The sequence below is a fragment of the Chrysemys picta genome, chromosome 6 (genome assembly GCF_011386835.1).
Source record: "Chrysemys picta bellii isolate R12L10 chromosome 6, ASM1138683v2, whole genome shotgun sequence".
Taxonomy (NCBI): domain Eukaryota; kingdom Metazoa; phylum Chordata; order Testudines; family Emydidae; genus Chrysemys; species Chrysemys picta.
This window is the reverse complement of record NC_088796.1, coordinates 44,501-63,781: the sequence shown is the minus strand read 5'-3', so window position 1 is coordinate 63,781 and position 19,281 is coordinate 44,501. Positions and strand designations below refer to the sequence as shown.

At 57.2% G+C, this 19,281-nt stretch overlaps 1 protein-coding gene across 1 annotated transcript; it reads right to left on the bottom strand.

The window, feature by feature from the left end:
* Positions 1 to 13,487, bottom strand: LOC135984158 (sialic acid-binding Ig-like lectin 15). Its single transcript, XM_065598550.1, has 5 exons — positions 13,073 to 13,487; positions 7,982 to 8,374; positions 7,111 to 7,455; positions 6,431 to 6,452; positions 1 to 1,046 (listed from the first exon to the last, which is right to left on the bottom strand). The coding sequence occupies exons 1-3, from the start codon at positions 13,110 to 13,112 to the stop codon at positions 7,118 to 7,120; spliced, it is 771 nt and encodes a 256-aa protein (XP_065454622.1). The 5' UTR covers positions 13,113 to 13,487; the 3' UTR covers positions 1 to 1,046; positions 6,431 to 6,452; positions 7,111 to 7,117.
* Positions 13,488 to 19,281: the final 5,794 nt, after the last annotated feature.

Genomic DNA, 19,281 nt, shown 5'->3' with positions numbered 1-19,281 from the left:
TTCATTAATAAACAGAAGTGATTTTATTAAGTATAAAAAGTAGGAATCAAGTGGTTTCAAGTAATAACAGACAGAACAAAGGAAGTTACCAAGCAAAATAAAACAAAACAGGCAAGTCTAAGCCTAATACATTTAGAAACTGAATACAGGTAAATCTCACCCTCACAGATGTTCCAATAAGCTTCTGTCACAGACTAGACTCCTTCCTAATCTGGACCCAATCCTTTCCCCGGTACAACCCTTGCAGTTCAGGTGGTAGCTAGGGGATTTCTCATGACTGGCCGCCCCCCTTTGTTTTGTTCCACCCCCTTTTATAGCTTTGGCACAAGGTGGGAATCTTTTGTCTCTCAGGGTCCCCATCCCTCCTTCTAAATGGAAAAGCACCAGGTTTAAGATGGATTCCAGTACCAGGTGACATAGTCACATGTCCTGTGAGACCCCAGCCTCCATTCTTTCCGGCCTGACTCACAGGAACACAGGAAGGCTTACAAGTAAACAGAGCCATTTACAACCAATTGTCCTAGTCAATGGGAGCCATCAAGATTCCAAGCCACCATTAATGGCCCACACTTTGCATAATTTCAATAGGACCTCAGAGTTATATTTCATATTTCTAAGTCTAGATGCAAGAATGATACAAACATAGTCTCTAAGGTGCCACAAAGATTTCTCGTTGTTTTTGCTGATACAGACTAACACAGCTACCACTCTGAAACAAATAGGATGACCATACTCAGTAGATTATAAGCTTTGTAATGATATCTTACAAGAGACCTTTTGCATGAAGCATATTCCAGTTACATTATATTCACACTCATTAGCATATTTCCATAAAACATATGGAGCGCAACGTCACAGGCATCACGCCTTCTTGCCGCTCTGCTTAGCCGGGCTCCGCAGTCCTGGGGAGGGAAAAGGCAGAGCGTGTGAGGGCAGGGCAGGGAGTTCCCCCAGCAGGGCCTGGGGGGCAGAGCTGTGCCCCGGGTGTCCCATCAGGACGGCGTTCCGCAGCTCCGGCATCTCGGCAAAGGGCAAGTAGGCTTCTCCTGGGGGCAGAAGAGAGAGGCAGGCGTGGGACGGAGGCCACAGATGGGGGGTGACACAGGGAGGATGGGGACCTGGAGAGGGCCAGAGCCATGGAATGGGGCTGCAGGGCCTGGGGGTAACAGCAAGGGACGGGGGTCATGGCAGTGGGGGTAACATGAGGAGGAGTCAGGGGGTAATGGGGAGGGACGGCAGACACCGCGTGTAGGGGAAACATGAGGAGACACAGGGACATGGGATGGGGGCCAAGGGACAAAAGGGTAACTTGAGAGGCGGGGAGGGGGTAACATGTAGGGTTGCCAGGTGCCCGGTTTTCGACTGGAAAGTCCAGTCAAAAAGGGACCCTGGCAGTGTCCAGTCAGATGTACCAACCAGACACTGTTAGTGCAGTTACTGTGGGGTGTGGGTGTGTGCCCTCGCACATCTACCCAGATACACCTGCCCTTGCACACCTGCCCACACACACACAACCATCCACTGATAACTCCTGTCCTCGCACAGGCACCCAGACATGCACCCTGCCCTTGCACGCCTGCCCAGACACACCTACCCATATGCACGTGCCCACACACAACCACTCACCGACCCAGGCACCTACTGACACCCCCTGCCCTAGCACACCCACCCACTGAGACACACACTCAGGCTTCACACACACACTGACACACACATACACACCCAGGCACACACATACAGGCCTTGAACACCCACCAGGGCTGGCCTTACCATGAGGCGAACTGAAGTGGCCGCCGCAGGGTGCCAGACTGGGGAGGGGGTGGGGCACCACTAGGACCCAGAGTGTAGAAAATTATGTCTGCTGCTGGTGCCTATGTAATCTCTCTGCTCGAGATGCACAGAGATGGTGGAGTGCTGTGCTGGAGGAAGGAGGGCACAAGAGACATAACAGGCAGGCAGGAGAAAAGGGGAGAGGGAAGAACAGAAAACAGCAGGAGCTGCAGGGAGAGAGAGGAGAAGCCTCTTATGTACCTCTCCAGCACCCCCAGGAGCCTGGACTGTTTCACACCAGCTTCTCAGGGAGCTTCCTGTTTCCTGCTGCTTCCCGGAACCCACTTGAGGAGAACAGGCAGTCAACTGAAGTAGTAGGAGTCAGTTAGGCCGTTAAGACGCTGATATCTTCCCTCACTCAGGCCCTGCTACCAGCCTGCTTATTTGTCCTCTTCAATTGAGTGTTGAGAGCCACTCTAGCTGGCACAGAACAGCTGTCATGAGTGAAAGAAGAAAACGCCCCTCTGGGGCAGCATTCAGAAAAAGCAAGCAAGCAAAGGAAGCTTTTCTATCTAAGCAGGAAGGAGCTCTCCTGAGATACACAGACACAAATGTTCACGATGAGCCTTCCGGCCCCAGTGAGGATGTGAATGGTGAGGAGATGCCTGATCTTCCAGTTAGTCACAGTGCAGGTGACCTGGCAGCTACTGCAGCATCCATATCTCCATCTCAAATGGATGGAACCAGGCACATTCCTGAAGAAAAGTGTAGCTCAGAGAAGAGTGTGGTGGAGGCGCAAGAAACAGCTGCTGCTGAGTTTAGTTCCTTAAGTCTAGATGATCCAGGACTGGACCCACTTGAGCAGTAGCCTGAGGGACTTCCTTGTACTGCCTGGGCCACAGCAAGTGAAAAACTTCATGTTCCCCAAAGACAATGAAAATAGAAGTTTCCATCCAACACATTACTGGTGTGAAATCCCCAATGGTGACAAAGTGGAGAGGCCATGGCTTATGTACTCAGAAACCCAGAATGCTGCATACCATTTATGTTCCAGCCACATTGGGTTCTACAGGAACAAAGGACTGGGAAAATCTGGCTAGAAATCTGGCATGCCATGAGAAGGCAGCAAATCACCAGAGAGCACTCCATAGGTGGAAAGAGCTTGAGATGAGACTAAGGTTAAAGGCCACTATAGATGATCAGCATCAAGAGAAGATTGCATCAGAGTCTCTTTACTGGCAAAATGTTCTGAAAAGGCTCATTGCCATTGTGAGAATGCTTGCTACCCAAAACCTAGCACTGTGTGGCACTTCAGATCAGCTGTATGTGCCAAACAATGGAAACTTCCTTAAAATTGTGGAGCTGATGGCTGAGTTTGATGCTGTACTCCAGGAGCATCTAAGAAGAGTCACCACCTAAGAAATGTACACACACCACTACCTTGGAAAACCAATTCAAAATGAGATCATACAGTTACTGGTAACAAAAGACAAACAGAAGATTGTGGCAGATCTGAAGTCAGCAAGATATTACTCTGTTATTCTGGACTGCACACCTGACATCAGCCAAGACAAATGACTTGAATGGTGCGTTTTGTAACAACAACAGAACCTAGTGAAAATGTCCCTGCAATGGTGACTGTCAGAGCATTTTCTAGAATTTATTGACATTGATACTACAGGAGCTGGTATGATAAATGTGCTTCTTAAAAAGCTGGAAGATACGGGAATTGCGATAGCTGACATGAGAGGTCAGGGCTACGATAACGGTGCCAACATGAGAGGAAAGAACAGAGGAGTGCAGACATGGATCCGAGAGTTAAACCCTTGAGCTTTTTTGTCCCATGAAGTTCTCATTCATTGAACTTGGTGGTCAGTGATGCAGCATCAGCTTCTAGTGAGGCTGCTGGTTTTTTTAATGTAATTCAAAGCATCTCTGTATTTTTCTCTGCATCAACTCATCCATGGCAAATTTTGAAGAACATCTGGGAACATCCTCTCTGACACTGAAACCACTGAGTGCCACACGATGGGAAAGTCGAGTGGAGGCGATAAAGTCTATCAAACACCAATTTGGGAAGATAATCCCATAAGAGACCCCAAACAACAATTCAAAGTTGAATTCTTTAACCAGGTGCTAGATTATGCAATACAGTCAGTTGAAGACCGTTTCATGCAGCTCAAGGAACACCGCAGTATATTTGGGATGTTGTAGGATATTCCAAAACTCCTCACTATACCTGAAGACCTACACCAGCAATGCAGGGCACTAGAGACAGTGTTGACACATGATGACATGCGCAATATTGATGCGAGTGATTTAGGTGATGAGCTGAAAGCCCTTTCAAGATACATTGCATCAGGATCAATTCCAAAGGCTGTTCTGGAATATATGTGCACAAATAAGATGACCACCCTGTGGCGTTATGAGTATAATATAATATCTCATTGAAAGGTGACAAGGCCAGAAAGAGTTAATTAACTCACAGACTAACCTGACCCATGGCCGAACTTTAGAGACTGGTTAGGGAGATCTGTAAATGAACAGAGCTTTGAAATGCAGCCGGCATTGTTAGAGATAGAAGGGGAGATGTTTGCTCAGGGCTTGTAATATAAGCAAACAAGTCTTGTCTATTGCTACAGCTTTAATTCAAAGATCAAAGAAGGAATATTAACATTTAGGAAGACACTTGAGTGAAATAGTATTATTATCTCTATGTCTCTTTGAAGGTTGTGGTAACCTGTATCTGAACTGTTTAATGGATAAATTACCCTGTGCTAATTGCCAGGATGTTTGGAAGGAGCATTAAGCCTATTGTTTTCTCAGGCCGAAAGGCTGCTGGAAATGTATAAGAACCCTGGGACATGATCCTGCTTCATCTCAGATCTGCTTTGGGTTTCAAGAAGGGGAAACCTTAAGCCACAAGAATTGAGATCCCCAGTCACTGACTGGAGTCACCCTGAATATGGACATTAGACTATAACCTATGGACTATTTCTAAAAGGACTTTTGGCAACTACAAACTCACCTCCGCTATTCAAGTCTGTATGAATATTGATCTTTTAACCAACACTCTCTCTCTCTTTTCTTTTTTAATAAATTTTAGCTTAGTTAATAAGAATTGGCTATAGGGTGTATTTTGGGTAAGATCTAAGTTATAATTGAACCTGGGTGTGTGGCTGATCCTTTGGGATTGGAAGAACCTTTTCTTTTACATGATAAGATAAGATTTTCAGTAATCATCATCATATCTGACAGGTGTGTCTGGATGGAGGCCTGAGGCTGGGCACTTTAAGGGAACTGCGTTGTTTGGACTTCTGAGTAACCAGTGAGGTACTATAGAAGCTGTTTTGGGCCTGGCTTGGTGTGATGAAGTGGGGGGGTTTTCTTGTTCTCTGTGGAGTTTCAATGGTTTGCATGCAGAGGGGGTGGGACTCAGTTTTCCTGGGTGTTACTGGTTTAACGAGGTGAGGGGAGAGGGAGTTTGTTTTGCAGAGGACTGGAGAGAGGACTGGGGGACCCAGCCGATGGCCGGGAGGATGGACCCCAGCGACTGGTGACCTGGCGACCTGGTGACCCGGAGGCCCAGCTGAGGAGACGCAGCCGGTTCTGGCCAGTGGGAGGACAATGGGCTGCAGAGTGAGGAGCCAGTGACCTGACCAGCCGGTTCCAGCCAGAGGACAGAAGCAGGAGAGGAGGCCCCGGTTTACGACCCTGTTTACCTGGAGAGAAGACAATGGACAGAGGTGGGGCCTGGGGCTGGGGGATCTCAGATGCCCAGCTGTGAGCAGGGGGGCTCTGGGCTGGGGAGGGGGAGCAGGCAGAGCCCACCTGGATGCAGAGAGACTGGGATGTGCTGGGCTGAGGGAGGCCAGGCCAGGCCTGAGGCCCTGAGAGTTTCCTGTGCTGGGTTCAACTCTCAATAAACCTCCTGTTTCATGCTGGCTGAGAGTCACTCCGGTCTAGAGAACAGGGTGGCATCAACCTCTTTGGGGGTGGAGGCCCGGGGGCTCCAAATGCTTTTGTTGCTCTGCGCATACTTCTAACACTTCCTGTAACAGTTGCCAGTGGAGAACGCAGCTTCTCCAAGCTGAAGTTCATAAAAACACATCTATGCTCCACAATGACACAGGAGAGGCTGGTCGGCCTTGCAACCATCTCAATAGAGCATGAGCTGGCCCAGACTGTGGACCTTCAGGAAGCAGTTCAAATCTTTGCAACCAAGAAGGCACGGAAAGCACCACTTTGATTATTCAAACAGATAAAAATGCCAGTGTTTACTATGCAAGCAAGAAAAGTTACATTTGCTGTTCAGGCGTTTAAAAGTTAAGTGTTACGTAAAATTTTTGAACAAGGCATTTTAAGTTGTTAGTTCTCCTTTATTGGGGTAGGTAGCCGAGCAGTACCATGAGAGGAGTAGAACAGGAAGAAGGCAGAATTGAGACCTTCCAAAGTTTTAGCCCAAGCGAGGGGGCATGGGGGTGTCATTTGAGCTCCCCGCCTCAGGTGCCAAAATGTTGTGGGCCGACCAGTACACCCTCCCATAAAACACCACGTCCTCGCACACCTGCCAAAACACACCCCACAGACACACCTGCCTAGACACACCCGCGGCCCTTGCACACCCACTGACACACACAGGCACCGTGAGGACACTCACCTCCCTGGGACCCGGCACTGGCCTGTAAGAGAACAAGGTGGAGACGTCAGAGATGGTGCCGGTGCCAGCCTGGGCCCCGTCCTGCACCCCCTGCCCACCCCACTGTTCTGGAGCCTGCGGCACTGCAGAAACCGGTGCCATGGAAACATGGCTGTGAGCAAGGGGCAGTGCCAGGGATACGCCCCCACCCCACAGCACTGGGGCGCAGGGGGTAGCTGGGGGAGGGAGCCCCATACCTCAGCCCTGGGACCCCCACAGCGCCCGTCGGGACCCCTCCACACTCAGCCCTGGGACCCCCGCAGCGCCCGTCGGGACCCCCCCCCACTCAGCCCTGGGACCCCCACAGCGCCCGTCGGGACCCCTCCCCACTCAGCCCTGGGACCCCCACAGCACCTGTCGGGACCCCTCCCCACTCAGCCCTGGGACGCCCGCAGCGCCCGTCGGGTACTGCGCTCTGGGTGGAGGTTGCTGGGGGTCGCCCTGCGCGGGCAGCGCACCATGGGGCAGAGGGAGGGCTTCACTGCAGCGTGGCCTGGTTTGCTGGGGGCTCTGGGGGTGGTGCTGAGCTGAGGCCCTCGCTGCAGCCACTCCAGCCGACGCCTGCCCTGGCCCGGGCCCGCTGTGGGGGCTGCTGCGGTGCCAGGCGGGTGGGGGCTGCCCCAGGTGCGCCTCGCCCCTACCTTTCCATCAGCAGCAGAGGACGAGCAGCAGGAGGACAGGGAACAGGAACAGGGTTGCTGGGAGGAGGATGAGCAGGAGGGTCGGCCCCGTGGACCCCACGAACACCGAGCTCTCAGCCCAGCCGTGCACGTTCTCCGCCCGGCAGGTGTAGGTCCCGGTCTGGTTCACTGACACCACCTGCGTCGTCTGGTACCAGGGCCCAGGAGTGTTCTGTAGCTGCACCACCTCGATCCCCGCCGGCCCCCGCCATGAGATGTTGGGCACGGGGATCCCCTCGGCCGTGCAGGCCACCCGCACAGGGAGGGGCCCGGGGAGCAGCGTGAGGTTGAGGATGCTGGGTCGCGCTGTGGGGAGAGGAGAGGAGGCACCGATGGGGGAGCAGGCAGCCCATGGGGGGCTGGGATCGCCCCCCCATCTGCCTTGGGGCTGGGCACTATGGAGACACCCCCACTGGGGCAGGGAAAAGGCCTGGGGCCTCCCTGGGTGGCTGAGCCATGGCAGAGAGCAATCCCCTGGGCAGGCCCTGCCCGGGCACACAGCACAGGGGCACGGGGGGCAGGTGCCAGGGAAGCTTCCGGTCTGGCCCCACAGCAGGCAGGGGTCAGGAGGGTGGGGCCCTCACACAGCTCCATGCTGTGCTCTGCCCGCGGACGGCTCCAGGCTCTGGGGGCTCTGCACGGGGCCATTCTCAGAGGGGAGCAGCCCCACCTCTGGGAGCGAACGGAGCCCAGGGCCCCCGGCACCACATACATCCCTCCCCCCTGCACCAGGCTGCGGCCAGCAGCAGGGCCCTGGCTGGCAGAGACTGCGTGACCCCGGGATTGCCCAGACGGGCTCCGAGAGCTCAGCCCCTGACCCTGGGCACGGTACCTTCCACGTTGAGCATTATCCCAATCTTGTTCTCGTAGACATTTGGTACATCTGGGATCATCACGCGGCACGTGTACTCTCTGCTGTCCTCGTATTGCAGCCCTGCGATGTGCAGGGAGAGGTTGTGTCGTCGGGGGTCCCCGGCCAGGCGGTAGCGCCCACTTGGCCCCTGCCCCGTCGTGCAGTTGTCGAAACTGCCAGTCTGGGTGCCGTTGCTCACCAGGCATTGGAAAATATCGGGCTTCCAGATCACCCGGATGTCACCCGTGTAGTCGGGGATCGGGTGTGTGAAGGTGCAGGGCAGCACAATGGAATCTCCTCTCAGCCCCGTTATCCGTGGGGGGACATACATGGACCAGCCACGCTGTGCCCAGCCGCCCCGCAGCGCGCCCCCTAGAGACACAGACAGAAGGTGTGATGGGCTGTGAACTGTATTACACCGTTCAGCCACTCGGGGGCGTTGAGTGTAACACACCTTGTCTAAGCTAACCTGGGCCCTACCTATCAGAGCATTAGAGGATCTTACGATCAACACATCTGGTGGGTCTCTCTGGAAAGGAAGCTCTGTCGCCAGCCCGTATCTGGCACAGACGAACATGGTGTCAGGAGTAAACTCAGACCAGAGATGGAAAGAAAACAACCAGCGAGGTTGTGAACAGAAGGAACAAAGCAACAAACGCTGCGGGATCTAATCAACGTGCCACTCGCCAATGACCCAGAGAACTTCGGCTTTGAGATGAGTATTTTGCAAGGTTTGAATTGCAAACAAACTGCACAAAGACACCGGAGATACACCGCTATCAACTTTAGTGTGTGCTACGGGGAAGCAGGCAGAGCAGATAGTTAAATCCTTTGACTTTACTGAAGACAGTCACAAAGATGGCTAGGGAAGGGTTCTGGCTGTGTTGGATGCGCACTTTATACTGCAGAGAAAGGAGGTCCATGAAGAGTGTTTTCACCAGAGAATTCAAGGAGCAGGGGAAAATGTTGACTGTTTTATCAGAGCTCTGCGTGCATTGGCTGAAAACTGATTTGGGGCGGCAGAACATGACAATATCGGAGACAGGCTGGTTCCTGGGTTAACCGATAAAAACCGTTAACCCAGCTGTCACAGCAGCGACAGCTGAACAGAGATTTAAACCTCGCCACAGCTGTACACATAGCAAAGCCGTCTGAACTAGTCCAACAACAGAACAAAAGGCCGGAGCGACTTGAAACACCTGAAACTAGCTTAGAAACCGCAAACAGACACTTGTAAAAGGTCATTATCATAAAACCCTGAGGAAAGGAGAGAGAACTCCCCTGACTAAAAGGGACAAATTCCAGCTTATGTGCACAAGGGATGGAAAAAGTCATGTCCCAAGAGATGATGCATGTCCAGCCACAGGCACACGGTGTAATAAACGCAGGAAATATGGACGTTCTCCAGCTGTTTCCCACACCAAAGCCGTCAGGGAGTTGGCTGCTATTACCAACAATCAAGAGCTGTTGTTTCTGGGATCTATCACGTGTGATGACACCGAGCCTGCCTGGAGAGTGAACCTGTATATTCCGATGTGACGAAGTGAGGTTTTCCCTTGTTATGTTGTATGTGAGTCTTACTATCGTATATGACTACTGTGTGTGCCTCAGTTTCCCATGTAGTGCACCAATGCCTAGGTGGTGGGAATAAGGGGGTGTGACTTTTGCTGTGGCCCTTGGGGGCAGGTGAGGCTGCCCAGCTGCCTCCATGTAAACAATGGCCGATGCCCTTCATCACCTGAGAACCAGGAGGGGGATGGACCAGGTGACACTTTGCCCGGGAAGCCAGACAAAGATCAGAGGATGGGCAACGGGCGTGTCCGAGGCCAGGCAGCTGGGTCCAGTTCAGTCTGCGGTGGGGGACTCGGAGAGGGGGGAGTCCAGGGCATCTGGCCCGGGGTTCCCCCAGAGTGAGTTGGCTGAAAGTCACTGATTTCTGTGCTAACAAGTTCTGTTCCAAGCTGTGTTCCTGTCGACTAATGAACCTTCCATTTTACGCTGGCTGAGAGTCACGTCTGACTGCGGAGTTGGGGTGCAGGGCCCTCTGGCTTCCCCAGGACCCCGCCCGGGCAGACCCGCTGCGGGATGCACACGGTGAGGACAGGGGTGCTGAATGCTCCGAGGTCAGACCCAGGAAGGCCACAGCTGAGGAGGAATTTTGCCCTGGATTGTGTGCCCTGAGGGGAGCGACACTGCCCCAGAGTCCTGGCTGGATTCAAACAGAGCAGTCCCAGAGCATCTGGTCTGTGACTCCGTGACATCCTGGCAAGATTATTACCGTTAACAGTGACTCAGGAGCTGATGTCACAGTGCTCTCATAGGGGACTTACAATCACCTTCAACCTTCCCAGAGCTGACGTTCCCTGGCCCAGCTCTGACTAGCCCTGGAGGGTTTCTGATCTGCAGGGGCCACTTCACCACAGAGATAACTTACAGAGACAAAGCCTTCACTGTGCATGTGGTGAAAGGATCAAAGCCCAACAACCTTCTCAGCCGCAGCGCGGCAGCCATGATGGGCCTAGTGAGAAAGGTGGAGGAACTCAACAGAGGAGTTGACGAGACTGGACTTTTGCAAGGAGACCCAGTACAAATCCAGAGACAATGCTGTTGGGGTCACTAGGCCTGCCTGAGCCAAAGTTCTTCCATGTTTAAACTCTGTCCTTCCATGTTTAAACTCTGTCCTTCCATGTTTAACTCTAATCGACCTCAAAAATCAAGGACAGGGATTGGAATGTGTAAACAGCTAGTTAGCAATTACGACCTTGCGCATACCAGGTACCAAACGACAATGATGAGGTTTGCATGTTTCTAGCTGGGGAAGGGGTAATAAACTAAGGGTAAACAGAACCAAATAACTGTTTAGAGGAGTGTTACTAACAAGCTAGATTTATAGCCCTAGAATGATTTAATTGCTTAAATGTATAAACATGCCTTCGGTAGAGAGGGGAGGGGGAGTAGGGGGGGGGCTTAGTTGTAAAATGTATAAAGAAGAGTGTCAAGGCTGGATCCCCACTTTGAACTTTAGGGTACAAATGTAGGGGCCTGCATGAAAACTTCTAAGCTTAACTACCAGCTTAGCTCTGGTTCCGCTGCCACCATTTCAATTTTTCCCTTTCTGAGAAGCCTTGAAAAACCTTCACCAATTCCCTGGTGAATACAGATCCAAACCCCTTGGATTTTAAAACAAGGAGAAATTAACCATCCCCCCTCCTTCCTCCCACCAACTCCTGGTGAACACAGATCCAATCCCCTTGGATCTAAAACAAGGAGAAATTAACCATTCCCCTCCTTCCTCCCACCAACTCCTGGTGAACACAGATCCAATCCCCTTGGATCTAAAATAAGGAGAAATTAACCATTCCCCTCCTTCCTCCCACCAACTCCTGGTGAATCAAGATCCAAACCCCTTGGATCTTAAAACAAGGAAAAAATCAATCAGGTTCTTAAAAAGAAGGTTTTTAATTAAAGAAAAAGGTAAAAATCATCTCTGTAAAAATCAGTATGGAAATTAACCTTACAGGGTAATCAAACTTAAAGAGCTCAGAGGACTCCCCTCTAGTCTCAGGTTCAAAGTACAGCAAACAAAGATAAACACTCTAGTAAAAGGTACATTTACAAGTTGAGAAAACAAAGGAAAACTAACACGCCTTGCCTGGCTATTTACTTACAAGTTTGAAATAGGAGAGACTTGTTTAGAAAGATGTGGAGAACCTGGATTGATGTCTGGTCCCTCTCAGTCCCGAGAACGAACACACTCCCAAACAAAGAACACAAACAACAGCCTTCCCCCCCCAAGATTTGAAAGTATCTTGTCCCCTTATTGGTCCTTTAGGTCAGATGCCAGCCCGGTTACCTGAGCTTCTTAACCCTTTACAGGGAAAAGGATTTTGGAGTCTCTGGCCAGGAGGGATTTTATAGTACTGTACACAGGACAGCTGTTACCCTTCCCTTTATAGTTATGACAAAGAGAGAAACTGTTTTTCTGGTGTCCTTGATTTGAGACTTGCCTGTCTCCTTGCACCACTTTGAGATCTCAAATAAACTTTGATTGTTTCTCCACCTCGGGATGTTTATTGACACGAAGCACTCCGGGCAATGAACCCCACTGTTGCTGTCCTCAGGCCCCTGTGCCGGCAACAATGCGGACCCACACAGTGTACAACCCCCCGGCCACAGCCACCTCAGCAGAGACAAGCTGCAGACTGATGCGAATTCAGCCGAGGCTGGGGGAGGTGGAGAGAGAAGCACAAGGAGCCTCGTTCCAAGTCGCAGGGCCCGGCCTAGCCCCAGCCCCCATTGCGAGGGGCACTGGACCGAGCACCAGTCAGGCCTGCGCTACCTGCACTAGGCCCCTTCCGCTCCTGCCCCAGCGTGCGTGCGAATTCCCACCCTCACGTCCTGCGTGTGCACAAGGCCCCGTCATCCCCCCCCCCCCCCCCCCCGTCCAGAGGAGCCACCTGCCCTGGGCACCTTGGAACTGCCCAAGACCCTTCCTCGCTCCCCACTGCCAGCCTCACCCGCAGCACTGACCTGCCTACACCCCCCGGGGACAGAACGGGGACCAGCCAGACCCACCTCTGAGCAGACCCCAGAGCCAGGGGCAGTGGGTCCGTCACTTCGGGCGGGGGGTGAGAGCGGGACCTACCTGTGAGCAGACCCCAGAGCCAGAGGCAGCGGGTCCATCGCTCCGGGCGGGGGGTGAGAGCGGGACCTACCTGTGAGCAGACCCCAGAGCCAGAGGCAGCAGGTCCATTGCTCCGGGTAGGGGGGTGAGAGCAGGACCTACCTGTGAGCAGACCCCAGAGCCAGAGGCAGCGGGGGTCCATTGCTCTGGTTAGGGGGGTGAGAGCGGGACCTACCTGTGAGCAGACCCCAGAGCCAGAGGCAGCAGGTCCATCGCTCCGGGCGGGGGGTGAGAGCGGGACCTACCTGTGAGCAGACCCCAGAGCCAGAGGCAGCGGGTCCATTGCTCCGGGTAGGGGGGTGAGAGCAGGACCTCCTGTGAGCAGACCCCAGAGCCAGGGGCAGCAGGTCCATTGCTCCGGGTAGGGGGGTGAGAGCGGGACCTACCTGTGAGCAGACCCCAGAGCCAGAGGCAGCGGGGGTCCATCGCTCCGGGCGGGGCTGGGCACTGTCTGCTCCGGGCGCTGGAGGGTCTGGGCTCAGACGGAAAGGGAAGTCCCCGACTGGTTATTTCATTATGTCCTGTCCCATGAGATAGCAAAACCACAGTCTCACTCTCGGGGAATGAGGCTGCAGCGCGAGAGGGGGAGGGGGTAACCAGAGGCCCACAGACGGAGGGGCACAGACGCCCGCCCCCACCGCACAACCCAGGCAGGAGCAGCCTGTCCCTGCCTCGCGAGCCCTGGTCTAGGAGCGGGCACAGGCAGGCCGTGGTGGGGCCCCGGGCACGCCCCCCCCATCCCCGTGGCAGAGCTCTGTGTGGGGGGGTGTTACACTCTGGGGCCCAGGGGGACGGAGAGGGAGGGTGCTTCCCTTTTTCACTCTTTGCTGCTTCTCAGAAGCACTCACTCAGCGACCAGGCGTGAATTGTCTCCGGCATCAGGGCAGCTCCCCCCACGCAGAGCCTGGGGCCAGGGCCGCTACCCCCCTCCCTCCACAGAGCCTGGGAGCCAGGGCAGCTCCCCCCACCCCTCCCGCAGAGCCTGGGGGCCAGGGCAGCTTTCCCCCTCCCCTCACAGACCCTGGGGTAGGGTTACCATATCTCATAAATAGGGTTACCATATCTCATAAATAAAAAAAGAGGACCCTCCACGGGCCCTGGCCCCGCCCATTTCCCCACCCCTAGCCCCGCCCCAACTCCGCCCCTTCCCTAACTCCGCCCCCTCCTCCCTCCCACTCCCAGCCAGGGGGAAAGGGCTGCCCCAGCGCTACCGGCTTCAGGATTTGCCGGGCAGCCCCCAGACCCTGCGCCCCCAGCCGGCGCTTCCCCAGCGCAGCTGGAGCCCGGGAGGGGAAGCGCCCAGCCGGCATTTTCCCGGACATGTTTGGCTTTTTGGCAATTCCCCCCGGACGGGGGTTTGATTGCCGAAAAGCCGGACATGTCCGGGAAAAACCGGACATATGGTAACCCTATGCATGGCAGAAGCCTGTAACCAGAGCTCCCCACCAGCGTCCATGGAGCTGCACAAGCTCCGGGTCACTCCGGGATTCTGCACCAAGGGGCTGACTGTGAGCTGCACCCCAGCAAAGCCCTGGCTGGGCTGGGGAGGGGGTGTGCCCACCACCCCTGTGATAAGTGAGGGAGGGTCCCCAAAGCCCTGGTGAGCAGATCTTCCCTTCTCTCGCTCCGCTCTCGAGGAGCCGCCTGCCCAAAGCATTGCTCCAAAGCACTGGTTCTCAATCGATTTCCCATTGTGGGCAGCACATGCGGCTTTCTGGGGGTTCTATGGGCTGCAGCCACACAAGATACGCGCTCCCTGTATGGCCCTGAGGATGGCACATGGGCTGCAGCCGGGTGCTGATTGGGCTGCAAGCCGCTGGCGGGCTGAGAATCACTGCTCTAAAGAGCCACAGCGTGCTCGCTCCACGTGAGGCTGAGTTAGCTGCCCCTACAGCACCTGCCAGAAGAGGGCAGTCATGACCCGATTGCACCCTCCTGCCCCTTCTTCAACCACACAAACGTTGGGGTGGATTGGGAGTTGAACTGAGAGGCTAGGCAAGCTTCGCCCACAGCAATGCCATGCCCCTCGTGGCTGGCCTGCAGCACCCTGCCACACCAGCCTGATCCCCAGCCCTGCCATGCAGCACCCCCTGCTCTGCCAGCCCCCCCAATGCACCACACACCTGCTCTGCAGCACCCTGTGCTCCACCAGCCCGATCGCCTCTGGCCTGCGCTACACGGCCCCTGCTCTGCCAGCCCAGGACCCCCTCCCTAGTGCTGGCTCTCAGCTCCCAAAGGATTTGAAGTGGCTGGTATGTGAAGCCCAGCACCTGACCTAGCCCATGGCATCCCTCAGTGGCACTAGCATGTTTGCATCAATCTCCTGTCCGCAGACAGACTCCCCCTCCCCCGTTACAGATTCCCCCCTCCCCCCCCCCCGTGCCCCAGGCCGGGCTGAGCCACGGTGGGGTCCCTGTCCCTTTAAGAGCGGGGCTGGGCCGAGCCGAGCCGGCGGGGGGTGGCTCCGCTCCCTGCTGCAGTCTAATGCCAGAGCCTGGGCTGAGAGCCAGGCTCGTGTCCTGCACCAGCTCCGGGAAGGGGCTTTTCTGCGGCTCCCCCAGTCCCCCCCCGGGCCGAGCAGCCACACGGTAGGGGCGGGTTTCTTGAGGCAGGGCAGGACCCGGTGGGGCCGAGGGCTGAACAGACCTGGCAGGGCGGTGTGGGGGCTGCTGGAGGGAAGCTGGGGAAGGGGTGGCACGGCCTCAACCCCCTGGGGCTGCCTGCCCCGCGGAGGAGGCAGAGGGGCACAAGCCGCAGCAGGACCCCAGCCCCCCGGGGGAGGGGATCTGGGGCCAGCCCAGGGAGGCAGGAGCAGTCCCGGGGGTGCTGGGCGTGTGCAGGGCAGAGCCCCGGGAGAGCCCCAGCCCCGCGGCGGGCAGTGCTGCAGAGGAGGAGCCCGCGCTCCCCGGAGGGCGAGGGGAGCCCCAGGCAGGGGGAGCCGGGCTGCCCGCACCCACCGCTCGCGGCTGCTCCAGGCTGCTCCCAGTACCGCTTTCAGCCGGCGCGGCTGCCCTATCAGTGGCTTTTGGGTCTTTAAATAGCCGTCCGGGGGGAATCCCGGACATTTTTAGCTTTTGACAAATTCCCCCCGGACGGCTATTTAAAGACCCAAAAGCCGGACATGTCCGGGGAAACCCGGACGTATGGTAACCCTACCCTGGGGGCCAGAGCCACTCCCCCCCTCCGCAGAGCCTGGGGTCCAGGGCAGCTCCCCGTCCCCCGGCAGAGACAGAAGGGGCCGGCAGCTCACCCAGTCTGGTCTGCTGGTAGCCCAGGCCCTTGCCCCCGTCCCGGCCCCCCTGCGTCGCGCCCAGAACTCGTGTGTGGCTGAAGCCGGCTCCGGCCTGGCTCTGGAGGTAAGAAGCGACGGAGACTCCGGCAGCCTGTTCCCAGGGATCATCAGCCTCCCTCCTGCCAATCCACCGCTCACTGCTGAGCTGCCCTGGGCCATGGGGCCGAGCTCGGCCTTTCCCGGCTGGGTACAAGCGCCCAGGGCAGCGCCGGGGGTTCTGGCTGTGCCGGCATCACACCCTGAGCACGTCACCTCGCCAGCGGCTGTCTGTCTCCCGCACTCGCTGCCTGGCCAGTCACCTGGTGGCTCTTTCCTGCCCCCCTCCAATCTCAACACCCTGTTTGAGCCATGGGCACCAGACGTGGGCGCAGGGCCCAGGGTCGGTCCCCCAACACCGAGTACACAGGTAAAATCCCCCCCTGCCCCCTCGCTCGGGGGGTGTTGGTCATGTAGCGTCACCTAGTGGTCAAGGCTTAGGCCTGTGATGTGCGGGGGGTTGATGGTAGGGGAGCCTGGGCCCTCCCGCTCCACTGGACTCCGATCCAGGCCCCACGAGGGCTGTCAGTGCGTACGGCTGCCCTCCCCGGGCCTCGTCCTAGCCCCCCGCGCTCGTCTCCAGGTCGCCGTCTGGGTGAAGGCAGCGTGAGGGTGTCTGCTCACCACCGGATCCCCTCAGCGGCTGCAGGTAGTGGGGCAGCTCTCTTCCTCTCTCACCGGTAGCTGCCCCCTCCCGCGGTACGGCCCTCCCAGGCCAGCGCAGTCCACGGGCCGTCCCTGCTGGGGTGGCCCAACAGAGCCAAGGGGAATGACCAGGCCTCGGAGTCAGGGACGGCTTTAGGAAGTGCGGGGCCGAATTTGAACATTTTCGGCGGGGCCCCAGCATGGATGACTAAAAAAGAAAAAAATCACGTAAAAAAAACCCCTTTACTTTCTTCCATGTGTTATTTACGTTCCATAACTATATAAATAAAAACAAAATTATATGTTACGTACATTGCTGGCTGGAGGCAGGGCAGGGGCGGGGCAGGGCAGGGGCTGACTGGAGGTGGGGTCAGGCTGGAGGCAGGGCAAGGGGTGCGGGGCTGGCTGGAGATGGGCTGGCTGCGGACAGGGCAGGGGGTGCGGGGCTGGCTGGAGACAGGGGCTGGCTGCAGGCAGGGCAGGGGGTGCAGCAGGGGCTGGCTGCAGGCAGGGCAGGGGGTGGGGGGCTGGCTGCGGACAGGGCAGGGGGTGCAGCAGGGGCTGGCTGGAGACAGGGGCTGGCTGCAGGCAGGGCAGGGGGTGGGGGGCTGGTGTGGGTGGGGGGTGCAGCAGGGGCTGGCTGGAGACAGGGGCTGGCTGCAGGCAGGGCAGGGGGTGGGGGGCTGGTGTGGGCAGGGGGTGCAGCAGGGGCTGGCTGCAGGCAGGGCAGGGGGTGGGGGGCTGGTGCGGGCAGGGGGTGCAGCAGGGGCTGGTTGGAGACAGGGGCTGGCTGCAGGCAGGGCAGGGGGTGGGGGGCTGGTGCGGGCAGGGGGTGCAGCAGGGGCTGGCTGGAGACAGGGGCTGGCTGCAGGCAGGGCAGGGGGTGGGGGGCTGGTGCGGGCAGGGGGTGCAGCAGGGGCTGGTTGGAGACAGGGGCTGGCTGCAGGCAGGGCAGGGGGTGGGGGGCTGGTGCGGGCGGGGGGTGCAGCGGGGGCTGGCTGCGGGCAGGGGAGGGGCTCCCCTGCTTCTACCGCCCTGGCCCTTTAAATAGCTGCCGGAGCCCCAGGGAAGCGGTGCGGCTCCGGCGGTTATTTAAAGGGTCGGGGGCGGTAGAAACAAGGGGAGCCCCAGACTTTTTAAATAGCCCCCAGAGCCCCGCAGCCCTACCCCAGGGCTCCAGCAGTGGGGCTCTAGTGGCAATTTAAAGGGCCTGGGGCTGCGGCCCCTGCTGGGAGCCCCAGGCCCTTTAAATTGCCCCTGGGGAAGCTGGGCCACCCTAGTACAGCGTACCAGTGGCAGCAAGGTCGCGGGGCCCTCTTAGGCGCGGGGCCCGATTCAGGGGAATCGCCTGAATTGGCCTAAAGCCGGCCCTGCTCGGAGTCCATCTGCGGGGAGAGCGGGTGTCACGGACTCACAGATCGTGCCCACTCGTGGCCCCGTGCGGTCCGGGGGGGGGTGCCCCTTTCAGTGCGACAGCCCTTCTTGGGGTCCACTCTCTCTCGGGGTCAGGCCCCTCCACCTCCTGGAGCTGCACCTCTCTGAGCCTCAGCACGTCTGTCTCTGCCATGGGCCCCCTCAGGGAGTCCCCTCGCTCTGGACCCCCGGGGCCTCCACCCCCGAAGGGGTTGATGCAACCCTGTTCTCGAGCCGGAGCGACTCTTAGCCAGCATAAAACAGGAGGGTTTAATGAGTGTCTGAACACAGCACAGGAAACTCTCAGGGCCTCAGGCCTGGCCTCCCTCAGCCCAGCACATCCCAGTCTCTCTGCATCCAGGTGAGCTCTGCCTGCTCCCCCTCTCCAGCCCAGAGTCCCCCGGCTTCCCAGCTGGGCATCTGATACCCCAGGCCCCAAGCCCTGCCTCTGTCCATTGTCTTCTCGCCAGGGAAACAGGGTCGCCTCAGCCTCCTCTCCTCTCCCCGCAGCCCATTGTCCTCCCACTGGCCAGAACCGGCTGTGACTCCTGCGCTGGGACTCCAGGTCACCCGGTCACCAGTCACCGGGGTCTCCATCCTCCAGGCCATTGGTTGGGGTCCCAAGTTCCCTCTCCGGTCCGCTGAACCAACAAACTCCCTCTCCTCTCACCTCGTTAAACCCGTAGCACCTAGGGAAACTGAGTCCCACTCCCTCTGCATGCAAACCCTACGAAAACCAAGAAAATCCCCCATAGGAAACAAGGAAAACCAAGAAATTCCCCCACATTGTCACAGGGGGATGCTCCCCCCAGGCGGTCTCTGTGGCAGACCCTCCGGGAGGGGCCGTTGTCCTGGGGAGAGATTCTACCTTCCCTCCACTTTCTGCAGGTCTGCGCTCTCCCCTGGGCTGCCCCCACGAGCTGCCCCCCTGCCTTGTATCCTCCTCCAGCTGGAGCATTTCCTGCGGGTGGGGCTGGGCCCGGGGCAGTTCCTTGGCCCCTGCAGCCAGGGCGAGGTTTGTGTACCCCAGCTCGACACCCCCGATCACGTTAGCTCTTTGGGCCCCAGCATCGCCCTGGGAGCTCCCGTTCAGTGCTCCTGTGAGAGCCAGCGCCTGAGCTGGGGCCGGGCCAGCCTGGCTGGGGAGCGGCTCTGCTCGGCCAGGGGGACGATGCTTCAGCCTGCAGGTCTCTGGGCTGAGCTCAGGGC

What these genes read in the sequence shown, in the direction of transcription:
- LOC135984158 (XM_065598550.1), bottom strand. Translation starts at nt 13,112, where the DNA reads ATGGACCCCCGCTGCCTCTGGCTCTGGGGTCTGCTCACAG. An exon ending in GCTCTGGGGTCTGCTCACAG is followed by an intron (nt 8,375 to 13,072) that starts GTAGGTCCCGCT and finishes CTGTGTCTCTAG; the next exon opens with GGGGCGCGCTGCGGGGCGGC. An exon ending in GATAATGCTCAACGTGGAAG is followed by an intron (nt 7,456 to 7,981) that starts GTACCGTGCCCA and finishes CTCTCCCCACAG; the next exon opens with CGCGACCCAGCATCCTCAAC.